The sequence below is a fragment of the Eublepharis macularius genome, chromosome 15, assembly GCF_028583425.1.
Source record: "Eublepharis macularius isolate TG4126 chromosome 15, MPM_Emac_v1.0, whole genome shotgun sequence".
NCBI lineage: Eukaryota > Metazoa > Chordata > Lepidosauria > Squamata > Eublepharidae > Eublepharis > Eublepharis macularius.
In genome coordinates, this window is record NC_072804.1 from 22,877,954 (window position 1) to 22,891,600 (window position 13,647).

Consider the following 13,647-nt stretch of genomic DNA (forward strand, 5'->3'; position numbering starts at 1 on the left):
GTCCAGAGGGGACTACTCAGTCCAAACAGACCATAGATGTATTCTCAAAATAGTTTATGCAGCAGAAAATTTCCAACATTGTAGCCGCAAAATCAGCAGGCTCAATCAATGTACTATTAAAGAGTCCACACTGTCCAAACCCATACAGTTCTATGGTTGTTGGGGGTTTTCCGGGCTGTATTGCCGTGGTCTTGGCATTGTAGTTCCTGACGTTTCGCCAGCAGCTGTGGCTGGCATCTTCAGAGGTGTAGCACCAAAAGACAGAGATCTGCCAACATCTTTTCCACACCGTGACACTGAGAGATCTCTGTCTTTCGGTGCTACACCTCTGAAGATGCCAGCCACAGCTGCTGGCGAAACGTCAGGAACTACAATGCCAAGACCACGGCAATACAGCCCGGAAAACCCCCAACAACCATCGTTCTCCGGCCGTGAAAGCCTTCGACAATACACCATACAGTTCTATTTGTATTTCTTTTTCAGATTTCTATATGAGCACAGGAACTTACGAACCGCCAACCTTGTGTGCGGTAAAGCTGTCTCACCCCGCCTCGCTACCCCGAAGGGAGCTCCCAGCGGGAGATTGGCAACGGGTATGCCGGCCTCGTTAATCTCCCATTTCGCAATGATCCACTTCTTCACAGCCTCTATAGTGTTCCTTCAGGGGCGCAGAGGTGGCGGCTGCATCCATGTTGGTCGGAAGCGAACAAGGGAGGCACATTGATTGAGCCTGTTGATTTTGCGGCTACAATATTGCTGTGCCTGTTGGAAATTTTCTGCTGCATAAACTATTTTGAAAATACATCTATGGTCTGTTTGGACTGAGTAGTCCCCTCTGGACAGCGTTTTTTTTTTTTATTCTACTCTTAAAATATCTTAGGAGTATACGTGAACACGAAAATTAAGATTTGGCCCTAACGCATATTGCATTTTGCTGCTCGTGAGCAAATCCAAACGGTGACCTTATATGCATTAAAAGGGTAGGGGGGTGACAATGCAGAAGTGTTTGGGGACAAAGAAGAGCAACTCTCTATTAAGGCAACAGCCCAAGACCAGAGAAAAGTCTGCATTAAGGGTGAAATATCGGTGGATTTGGCTTTTAATCACTAGTTGTCATATATCATGGCTGTGAAGTCCCTTCGTCTTTCCCTGTCTCTGAAAGCTGCCATCTGAGAATTCTGCTAAAACATAGTGAATGCAAAACTCGCCCGCACAGTTCAGAACTGACTTTGTATTTACGAGCTTTTCCAGAGAACACTTTGGGAGGAAGCCTGGCCTTTCCTCGTGAGCTTTCTCCAGCTAATAATATTGGCTGCATCTCACAGTGCCTTTTTCCCCATTGGCTCTCTGATCCAAAAGAGCAATGTTTATCTCAGCTCAGGCATCCGTGTGTCTTTGGTGAAAAAGCCCTTAGGGGCTGATTTTAAAGCTATCCAGTCCCATCACTCTCAGAGGTGCTCCCAGGCCTTGGAAGTGAGGGAACTGTGCAATTCCTGGGCTATCTGACCTAATAAAAAGAGCCAGCACTGTCCCTTTAGAGTGAATCCCATGTGGCAAGGAAGAAGGTTAACAGAGTGGATAAAACGTACTCAGATGTGCCTAGGTGTGGAAATGGGCCCGAAGCAATCCAAGCTGAGTGGCCTCACAAGCTAGTACTGCAGAGTTCACTCAGTTCAGCACTACAAACAGTAGAATCATAGGGTTGGAAGGGTTCTCTAGGGTCATCTAGTCCAACCCCCTGCACAATGCAGGAAATTCAGTTACCCCCCCCTCTCCCCCCAACACACACAAACACACCCAGTGACCCTTACTGCATGCCCAGATGGTAAAACACTATCAGGATCCCTGGCCAAACTGGCCTGAGGAAAACTGCTACCTAACCCCCAAGGTGGCAATCGTCTTTACCCTGGGCATGTAAAAAGGGGCCACAAGAACTAAGCACTGATGTAACCCTTCCTGCCCTCCCTCTCATGATCTGCCTAGGTTCACAGAATCAGCATTGCTGTCAGATGGCCATCTATCCCCTGCTTAAAAACTTCCAAAAAAGGATAACCTATCACCTCCTAAGGAAGCCTGTTCCACTGAGGGACTGCTATGTCAGGAAGTTCTTCATAATGTTTAGCCGAAAACTCTTTTGATTTAATTTCAACCCATTGGTTCTGGTCTGACCTTCTGCGGCAGCAGAAAACAACTCCATGCCATCCTCTATAGGACAGACCTTCAGGTACTTGAAGATGGTTAACATATCGCATCTCAGTCATCTTTTCTCCAAGCTAATAGGTAGGTAATAGCTTGTCCATTCATCCCTCCTGGAAACTGGCAGAATTGTGGGGAAATATGATTGGCAAACTGATACCCATTCCCATTGAGAGCCAGTTCAGTGTAGTGGTTAAGAGTGCAGGACTCTAATCTGGAGAACCGGGTTTGAGTCGCCACTCCTCCACTTGAAGCCAGCTGGGTGACCTTGGGTTAGTCACAGCTTCTAGGAGCTCTCTCAGCCCCACCCTCCTCACAGGGTGTTTGTTGTGGGGATAATAATGGCATACTTCGTAAACCGCTCTGAGTGGGCACTAAGTTGTCCTGAAGGGTGGTATATAAATTGAGTATTATTACATTAATGTTATTATTGTTGATGAAGTGTGATCTATGAGGCACTGGCAGAGTTGCTACAGCTTGGTTAGGTTTGCTTGTGGCTACCAGGAGCTTTCGGCTGCACCAGCCACCAGGAAATTTCCTTGTAAGTTAAATGGCCAGTTCACCCCCCGCAAAGCCATCTACCGAAACCTGGGCTCATTTCTACCTGGAAGCTTCTCTAGCTTGGTCAGTCAAGCCCAGGGACTGGACTGCTCTCTTGCTCCCAAGACTTTCACACTTCCCCTGTTCTGAGCCCTGTCAACTAAGAGCACACAAATTGCACAGAACAATTTTTAAAAACCAGCATTTGTTGGCCTTCACACTGTTCTGTCTAAGCTGTGATTAGTATTCAAGTTGGGCTAAAAGCAGAAAAACACTTTCAATCCATCCCCCATATTTAATGAAAATTTTTTCCCTCACAGCGCATACTTTTGCACATACTTCTGTAAAGCAACCTGGTTGGCCTGGAAGCCTAATATTGTTTTACATTCTGAGTGCAAGAATTTTTTGGGAAATGAGGGTTAATTCTTAATCCATATTGCACTGTGGGTTGGACAAAACTAAATTCTGAAATAAGTCATTATCAGCAGCATCCCCCCCACCCCATAAGATGGAAAATGCCAATTTCTGCAGCCTGCTGTCATTTCTGCCCCTCAGTTACCTTTTCACTGGCCTTCTTAACCAGTTCCTCGGCCTCTCTGCTCCTTCCTTTCTCTCTGTGGTGCTGCGACTCGGCAGCCTTCCTGTTCTCCAAGCTACACTCTGCCGTCAATGCCACCATCTTCCTTTTATACTCTTCTTGAATCTCCACCTCCATCGTGAGAAACTGCTTTCTGAAAGCTGAATTCACCCTTTTCTCCACATGAGGAGAGAGCCCATAAGTTGCAATCGTGTTCTTCATTAACAGAGCAATCACTTCTTGGGAAATCTGCATTCGACGGGCTTCTAAATCTCTGTCTGCGTGGGTCAAGTTTGCTATTTCAAAGCTGTAAAATGAAATTAAGATGTTCAGAAATCTGAAGTACAAAGGGCTCTGTCAAGGATAAGAAAATAAACAGCGCAATCGGATTTTACAAGGGTATCATTACAAGCACGCTACAGCAGGAAAGATTCTCTAACATGCCTATTATAATACCACTTCAGTCACAACATTCCAGTTTCAAGAGCGGCAGCTTTTATGAAAACTTACTGTATTTTAGATAACTGGGCAGAGATTACAAGTGAAATGATGACAGAGGGAGAAACAAGAAAAAGACAAAAACCAATCAGAAAAAAAATTAATCTAGGTTCAAAAGAATGGAAAAGTACTAGGAGCAATGTACTTTTATTGGGGTGATTGTCAGAAGAGAACGCTGCTCAAATGGCAACATTCACATGGGTATCATAGAGGTGGGGAAGGAAAATAGTTCCAAACAGATACAGCATCTTAGTGGATGCAGCAGGCCAGTATCCGGACATTACTGCAAACAGAATCATCACTAACTACTCACAAAAGCACCTTTAAGACTAACCAATATTATTGTAGCATAAGCTTTCGAGAACCACAGCTCTCTTCGACAGATGCATCGCCAGCTTTCGAGAACCACAGCTCTCTTCGACAGATGCATCGCCAGCTTTCGAGAACCACAGCTCTCTTCGTCAGATGCATCTGCAAAAGGTCTGACAATGCATCTGATGAAGAGAGCTGTGGTTCTTGAAAGCCGATGATGCATCTGACAAAGAGAGCTGCGTGTCAAGCTATGGGTGACAGGATATGGTAGACACTGTTCTGTCTAAGCTGTGATTAGTATTCAGGTTGGGCTAAAAGCAGAAAATCACTTTCAATCCATCCCCCACATTTAATGCGGGGGACCATTGCAACAAAAAGTCCAAGCTCTTGGTTAAATGGTTTTATTCAGAAATCCAATCATTTCCATATATATGTCCACAGAATTACTCAGAAGCAAGAAAGCATCTAAGCAGTACACGCTCCATTGACAGGAACAGAAACTTGAAGAAAGTACATCTCTAGATACACAATCATTTCCCCCCTCCCACCTAGACGACAGGTTTGCACAGGAAACAGTCTGGGAATTTCTGCTAGGGTTTATACATCAGCCTAGATAGGACAAAAGGCATAAGACTAAACTGTAACATTTCAGACAGTGCAAGGTCGCTCCTGGGAGCTTCAAAGGAAGGAGATAAGGCAGCTGTGTTCTCAGGATGCTTGAGAAACGAAAGAGACGGTAAGAGCATTTGCCAAATGACATTAAGGTACAGCATTAGCAATACATAGAACAATGACATGGATGTAGGGGTACAGACATGACACTGTGGTTCTCAAAAGCTTATGCTACAATAAAGTTGGTTGGTCTTAAAGGTGCTACTGGACTCTTTACTATTTTGCAACTACAGACTAACATGGCTAACTCCACAAAAGAGGGTGGGTGGGTGGTTAAAGCTTCTATATATAAATAACTTTGTTATGTAAGCTGGTGACTTTTTATGCTGTAGAAGAATTGTTAAAACTTCTATTCCTTCTTGATTGTCCCGAAGTTCATTTCTTTAGGGAATTGTAATGACAAGGCACAAAGAGGAATTTACATTTAGAAAGGAGTCAAACTCCACATCTAATAAACCACCAAATTGTTTTTGACATCACTGCTGATGCCCTGGGGAAATTTATTTGAATCTATCCTTCAGCGGATTAACTTCTCTGCTCTGGGGACACAGACCGGCCAGAAAGGTTGCAAATGTTAGTCGTATGTAGAACACAATACAGCAGAGCAGACTAACAAAGACTCCCAGAAAGCTGTGGGGCAAATATGAAGAGAAAGTAAAATGACCCATGAATCAAAATTACTGCTAGAATTCTACACTAAAAAAAAAAAATCCTCTTCTTATTGTCTCATTACAAGAGGGGTAGCTGTTTAGACTATCTGTAGCATGAGAAAAGAGCAAGAGTCCTGTAGCACCTATAAGACTAACAAAATTTGTGGTAGGGTATGAGCTTTCATGAGTCACAGTTCACTTCTTCAGATACACAGCTCACTTCTCCTGGAATCTGAATTCCAGGTTCAGGCAGAGAGGCCCATTTCTCCCATGGACTGGGACTTGAAATGCCTTATAATTTCATTCTAATCTACACTGTTAAATATTCTACCGAGTAATATTACAAAAGAACACGGAGAACTTTTCAAGTAGTTTGGTGTAGTGGTTAAGAGCATGGGACTCTAATCTGGAGAACTAGGTTTGATTCCCCACTCCTCCACTTGAAGCCAGCTGGTGACCGTGAGTCAGTCACAGCTCTCTGGAGCTCTCTCAGCCCCACCCACCTCACAGGGTGTTTGTTGTGGGGATAATAATAACATACTTTGAAAACCGCTCTGAGTGGGCATTAAGTTTTCCTGAAGGGTGGTATATAAATCAAATGTTGTTGTTATATGGTGACAACTGTGAGAGTACTATATGCAGCGAAATGGAAGACAGAATCTTGCCCCGATATGTCTGAGTGGATTGATAAAATGTATGAATATGCATCGATGGCCAAGTTAACTTCTTATGTCCACAATAGGCCAATATTGGAATTCCAGAAAAAGTGGCAAGATTGCTTTGATTATGTAGCCTGAAGCTAAGAAATATTAAGAGCAGTTAATATGAAAATAGAGAAATCATAACATAGAGACCATAAAAATGTTGAGTATAAAACATGAACGAGATGACCGATTAAAAACAGTATTAAATTTTAGGTATAAGTAATTGTGGAGAGGGAGAGGAGAACCATAAGCTAGTTGTGTAGCCACATATTTTGAATATACTTCTGTTACAGTTTAAATTTAGCATTTTGTACTTTGTGTAAGTTACTATGCACTTTCTACCCTTATTTCTATTTTTCTTTTCAAATAAACTAAAAAAAATTCATTTTGATCTTTATTCTAGCGATAGCTTAATTTTTATTCAACAGAACCAGTTTCCTGTTGTGCAGTGGGCAGAAGTGAGTGCTAGGTTCCCAGGACTGGTTTCACAGAGAACCACTACACTGCACTGGACTAGGGGAGAACACTTATGCCCAGGGCTTTTTTTCTGGGAGAAGAGGTGGTGGAACTCAGTGATGGAACTCAGGACCACACAATGATGTCACTTGGGGTCAGCTGGAACAAGGGGGGAGTTTTTTAAAGTTTAAATCGCCCTTGGCGAAAATGGTCACATGGCTGGTGGCCCCACCCCCTGATCTCCAGACAGAGGGGAGTTTAGATTGCCCTCCACACCGCATGGCACAGAGGACAATCTAAACTCCCCTCTGTTTGGAGATCAGGGGGTGGGGCCACCAGCCATGTGACCATTTTCAAGAGGTGGGGGAACGGTAAAGAGGGAGAATATACTTCCTCGAAATTACTGATAACCAACAAGAAGAAAGGAAGGAAGTATGCCAAAGAGTGACTCAGTACAATATTATTATCTGTATCACACTACAAATATCAATATATCTACATTGAGTTATCAATTATCTACAGCAATTCAATACACATGCATGGAGAGAGAATTAATTCCAATATAGTAGAGTTCTCTCAAACTTTGCTTATGACGCCCGAAGGTACACAGTTCCAAAAAGGTCCAGAATATAGCTGGTTGGTAGCATCCAGAGTTGCAAGGTTGCAAAAAACAGGTGGCAAAACAGGTGGCAACGAGCTACACCGGTCTCATTCCTTTCGGCTCGTTTCAGAAATGGTCCTTCATCAGGCCACAGTTATCTGCTTCGTCAGGCGAATTCATGTAGAGAATCAACTATCAATCAGTATCAGATGCTGAAATCAGCTGCCATATGAGGCCTTCAGAATTTACTCAAGGAAATTCTATATGCTTTCAGAATATACTCAAGGAAATCTGACCTCAGGAAGCTGCACCCCAGGGGTCCATCCTATCTCAAAGGTCTTTTGAACCTTCTCCCAGGAAGCAGGTGACATTTAAAAGTAGGGGGGGGAGGCATTCTGCAGGCAACCCAAGCTTCCTTCCAAGAAAACAACACAAGGAAAAAGAACTTTCTGAGACTGTACTGTCACTCCTTCCTCTAGGTGTTTGAAAGACACCAAGCCTGTGAATACATCTCAGCAACCAAAGAGTTCTACTGAAAGCTGACCTTTTCCATCTACATGAACAAGGTCACGCTGGCCTAAAGGTAAACTCTACTCTATAATGGCATAAAAGGCTCCCCTTCTTTACTGTGATGAAAGCAACCTTTGGAGGATAAATGCCAGGCATTGAAGGGACTGCTTTCCAAATCAATACGATTGAAACTAAACAGACACCACAGAATGGCTGAGGGGCTCGTCTAAACAAATCACTGTATGTCAGCCTCTGTTCCTTCTTTGCAGCATATCAGCTGACAGCTACCTTTGTGTCTCAGGTGGACCACTGTGGACTCAATCCATGAGAAAGGTACCTTGCGCATGAATGAGAGCTATGCAAGAGTAGGGTATGTGCTCTTACTTGACCTCCATTTATCTCCATCAGGCACGTGCAGGAAAACTTCAGAGAGGCTTGTGCTCTGAGTAAACCACTCTGAGTCATCATAAGAGGTTAAAAAAACAAACTCGTGCAGCCAAATATTATGCATGGATATAACTTCTACTTAATCAACAATGCAGTGGACACATAATTGCTGTCTTAACTGCTTAGGAAAATACCCATTAGTCTAAAGCAATGACATTCAGATTCCTTCTGGAATACAGGAATCAAGGAGTTTGAAAACCACTTACTTCAATGAAAACTAATGTAAAATGTCATTATATAATAATATCTCTGCTCTCCCATAGCCTTTGGAAAGGCCATGAGCCCATGGTCAAAAGACACCAGCCCCATTAAATAGCTACTCTTCCCAGTTTCTGATCTCCTGTCGTGTGCTATGAAAGATGATACACTGGTAGAAGAATGCTTACTCTTCTAGAGACTGAAGCATGTTCTCCGGTTCTTCAAAAAACAAGATGTCAATAATGTGGTCGTTCAACAAGATGTCCTCATGGTTGGTACCACCTGACTTAAAATAGGAATGTTCCTTCTTGTACTCTGTGTTAGGGTCTTGTTCTGCCTCCTAAATTCATATACAAAGCAAATGTTTACATCATACTATGCAGTTTGAGAAACAAGAAAAGTTACTGTTGTGTTCTTGAACTACAAAATGTACAGATTACAATACCAATGCATTAGAGTATCTCAACGGACCATCTGGTCAAGCTTCAGTAATTTCGTTTTTTAAAAAATTTGGAATGAACTCCTTTTGGTGATCTGAAAATGACTGACTAATCTAGGTTGTATGAAGCTGCTGTGCATTAATTAATATATAAATATTCAGCAGTAATCCTGATTTAATCCAGGCTTGTTCCCCAACGACACCCTTCCCAGTTTCAGAGGGAAGGCAATGAAACTGGCATTTCTAGAAGCGATCTTTGTTTTCAGTGATCACTTATGAGCTGAATCCTGGTTAAAAGAAACCATGGTTTTGCATTACGTCTGAACTGGGCCAATGAGTTTTTTGTTCTCTTTTTACACATCTAAAAAATCCTTAAATTCTCAATAATTCACAAAGTCTCAACAGACCCTATATAACATAAACTACAGTGAAGGCGAGGAAGAATTATTCCTTGGGTTGGATCCACCCAGCTTTTCACTCTCTGCTGCCACCAAGAGTCAGAGAGTAACTGTTTTGCGTAATCAAAGTGCTCCTCTCCTCTCTTTTTCACTACTGGAAAAGCTGACTGCATCCAACCCATTGGATCAACTTCTGTCTTGAGGGATAAATGTTCAAATACAATTTTCCCCAACAACAATTAATCCACTGAGATTAAAGGCATCTCATTGTTTCACTTTTCATTCGAAAAATGAAAATGCTCCAACCTTGTGCCTCAATTGTATGCCAGTCTGTATTGGGGAGGGGGGCACTGCCTACAAGTTGTATGCATACATTTGTATCCCAACAAATAGCCCCGGTGAGAACAGAAGGTTTGCCATTTCAAAATCCCTGCATACTCTATGAAAACGTGATGCTCAGATTCACGCATTTCTAATTCAGCACTATCCAGGAACTGTCAACACTGACTTTACCTGCACCTCCCTATTACAACGATGTATGTAAAAATTAAAACAGCTTTAACAAACCTGCCCTAAGTTTAAAATTATTGGACGCACTCCTTCTGCATGTGCCTGCCTTGAATTAGACGAAACTGGCAGGCATGTGGGAAAACGGCTTTTCCAATGGAGGCTCCTAGGCTTTGGAATTCCTGGCCCAACTAACCTGGGCCATTTTCAGACTGCTTACCAGCCACGGAACATCACACCAAGCTCCCAGAACAACAGCATCTTCCAGGTGCAATTTCGCATGAGAACTGCATTCTCACACAAAATTGCACCAGGAAGATGCTGTCATTGCGGGGGAGCTTGGTGCGATGTTCCATGGCCAGTAAGCAGTGTGAAAACAGCCCTGGTTGATCCCTTTGTTGTCTGGAAATGGGTGAAGATGTTTTTTTCCCAATCTTTGAAAAGGATTAAGGCCTATTTTTATTGTTTCAGTGTTGGCCTTTTGATAGCATTTGGGGGTTGACTGAGGGTGCTGGATTGGGTTTTGTTTTGTTTTGGGAGCCAGTTTGGTGTAGTGGTTAAGAGTGGCAGGACTGTAATCTGGAGAACCAGGTCTGATTCCCCACTCCTCCACCTGAAGCCAGCTGGGTGACCTTGAGTAAGTCACAGCTTCTAGAAGCTCTCTCAGCACCACCCACCTCACAGGGTGATTGTTGTGGGGATAAAAATAACATACTTTGTAAACTGCTGTGAGTGGATGTTAAGTTGTCCTGAAGGGCAGTATATAAATCGAATATTGTTGTTGTTATTGGTTGTACTGTTGTTTGCATCACTTTTATTTGTTGGTTTCATAAGGAGGATGAAGTTTTAGAATTTCAGGTTGCTGCTGAATGTGCCCCATTCTATTGTTTATTTTTAGCTTTGTATTTTACACATTTTAATTTTCTAAGGCATCTGGATACATTGGTAGAAAAGGGAGAGATAAATATAATAAGTAAACAAATTGCTTCACCTGGCGCTCCCTGAGAATTCGCCGAGTTTTGTAAGCAGTCCACAACATCACACTTGTTAGTACAAAAGAAATTATAAAAGCAGCAAAGAATCCCATACCATGTGTGCTGTGACTCAACAAAATCTGAAAAACAAAGAAACACCTATATGAATTTTGTGGTATCTGCATCCACACAGGGAGATTAACAGAAACAAAAGCAACTGAGTCCAAGTTGATTCATTGACATTCACAGCACTACCTCAGAGGAAACCATCTGAGACCTCTGCAGGAGGTTCAGATGGAAAATAATATAGAAAACCTGTATGCTGCCCTGAGTGCCTTGGAGCAAGAGCAGAATAAAATACGCAAGTAACTAAATACAAACTGGGGAAGAATATCTTTCAACACTTATGGTAAACCCACAAGCAGTGCTTTGAAGCTGGAGTTCTCCAGGATGGTGATAAACAACCCCAAACAAGCGCTGTGGATAAAGAAACAAATCAAGAGTTACAACTTGGCTTAGGACGCAACCACAAGGTGACCTCATTATCTACAACTTCTTGACAAGCTTCAATCTCAATTGCCAGGAATCGGACCCAAAACATAACAATAGCTTTGTCTGAATGACTAAGGCCTGCTGATTAATGTCAGGGCCCAAGAGAAATTTTGCCAAAAACACCTCCGTTCCAGAATGACACAGAGAAACAGAAGGCCAGAGGGAATCAGAGCCAGGCCCCATCAAGTGCAGCAGCCCTTTCCCAACTGTGGCCCGTCAGAAACTTCAGGGAATCTCATAAATCAGGATGCAAAGGCTTCAGACAGCACCTACCTGAGGATGAACAAGTTGTTGATGAAGACTAGCTGGCATCTCCAGCTGGTCTAGAATGCTATGCTACTCAGGGTATGCATATTACACTTTTTCTATAGTGTCTACATTGGCTGCAAAATAGTTTCCAGGAACCAATCAAAGTGCTGGTTATCGCCAATAAAGCTCTTCCATGGCCTGGGGCCCCTATACCTGCAGGCCCATCTTTCCTGCTATGTTCCACTGAGGCAGCTCCACTCATCAGAGCACAGCCTTTGCAAGGTACCACCTTGCAAATGGGTAAGATCAAAACCACCCATCATTGAGTGTTCTCTGTGATGGGTCGTGCCTGATGGAGTAGCTTGTCTGAGAAGGTCAGGAAGGTTCCCACACTTCTAATTTTTCACAGAACGAGTAGAACAGAACTGTTCAGGAAAGCAACTGTATAAAGTGAATTTTAGGTAATGTCAAATTTAAAGGACAGTTCAGATCACGCTTTTAAAAAATTATCTTCTAACTTCATAATCAAACCTTACTATTCTGCTTGTTATGGTGGCGTTCAGGGCATGCTGGGGTCTTCCAATGGCTGTCCAACCCCCAGATCTCAGAGCCAAACTACAAGTGACACCTGACACAGGTTGGACCCTTGTCAGCTTCCCTCAAGTTTTGATGGGAAATGTAGGCAGCTTGGCGGAATATTGGACAAGTGACAGTTGAAAAGTCCATTGGACAGCAGTTGGAGAGCCAAGCTGCAAGACCAGGATGCCTACAATTCCCATCAAAACTTGAGGGAAGCTGACAAGTGTCCAACCTGTGTCAGGCGTCACTTGTAGCTTGGCTCTGAGATGTGGAATGGCAGAGCTGAGTTGCAACATCCATGCCCTGGGTATCACCTTTCTGGAGGGCTGTGCACAGGTACTAGCTCCTCCTGTCTCCTCCCTGGCCTGTGCTTTTGGAGCCCTTTTTATCCTTCCTGGCCAACTCTACCCCTCTGTGCCCACTCCTGTTGTGCCAGTCTACAACTGACTAAAGTTTGAAACACCACCTGGGGTCTCCACCTCCTCCAGCCCTCTGCCCTATCCCTGGGAGCCAGACAGCTCTCTGTCTCCTGTCTGGGTGGCCCACCCTTTCTCCACCTCTCTCAGTGAGGCTGCTGCTTGGGATGACATTCGACTAAGTCCAGGCCCATCTGTTGGCTTGCCTACAATGACCAGAGGCTGGGCTGAGGGCGTGAAGCTTGCTATGAGCATCCCCGCTGTCCTTGGGTTGCTGCGTAACTTTGCTGAGGCTTGCAGTGAGACTGTCAGCCATGGAGACACGGAAGCCGTGAGGGTCAAGCTGAGGCCCACAAGCAGTGTGTTGCTTCTCTTTGGGTCCTTCTTGGCAGCTGCTGAGTCATGGGGGCAGAGGCCTTTTTGGCTGCTGATGGCGTCCTTAGTGGGCAAAGGGTGGTCTCAATGGCAGAGAGTCTGGGCTAGTGATCAGTTCCAGCCCCAGACACTCCCCCCATCATGGAGGCTTCCTGTTGGGGTGGGGACCTCAAACAGTGAGGACATGTAGTCTCCATCGACATGGAGGTGACCTGCCAGGTGATGGACTGTGAAGCTGAAAGGCAAAAGGGACGGGACCAGTGTAAGACACGGACGTTATGGTCCTTCATCCAGGCTAGCCACACCGAAGAACATGGATGGTGACCAGGGTGAAAGGTTGTTGGCTAGGTAGAAGTGAAGAGCCCCTACAGTCCATTTAATTGCCAAGGCTTCCTTCTCGATGATATAGTTGACTTCCACAAGCTGGAGCTTCTAACTGATAAAGAGGACTGGATGTTCTTGCCCATCCACTTCTTGTGATACTGCCCAAATTGATACTGGAGGTATCTGTTTGGACTATGAAGGGCTGGTTGAAATCAGGGTTCTTCGGGATGGGGTCCCTGGACAATGCCATTTTCATCTTCTGGAATGCTTGGTGGCAAACTGAAGACCATGCTACCTTGTTAGGTTGGTAAAGTGGTTATGTTGGCAAAGTGGGAAATAAACTTGCTGTAGTAACCCATGAGCCTGAGGAATCTCCTGACCTGTTTCTTCGGGGTGGGCCAGAGGCTAGTCTCCAGCTTTGCAAGCTTTTCTGCCAAGAGACACAGTTGGCCATACTCCAGCTGGAACCCCAG

The 13,647-nt window shown here is 44.0% G+C and overlaps 1 protein-coding gene across 1 annotated transcript in view; it reads right to left on the reverse strand.

Moving 5' to 3' along the window:
* EVC2 (EvC ciliary complex subunit 2) overlaps window positions 1-13,647 on the reverse strand; it is a 56,345-nt gene that overhangs the window by 24,563 nt on the left and 18,135 nt on the right. Inside the window, exons 8-10 of the mRNA XM_054999659.1 lie at window positions 10,697-10,819; window positions 8,550-8,701; window positions 3,296-3,620 (exon numbers count right to left, since the gene is read on the reverse strand). Coding sequence (XP_054855634.1) covers window positions 3,296-3,620; window positions 8,550-8,701; window positions 10,697-10,819 — 600 coding nt within the window. The remainder of the gene's footprint in view (window positions 1-3,295; window positions 3,621-8,549; window positions 8,702-10,696; window positions 10,820-13,647) is intronic.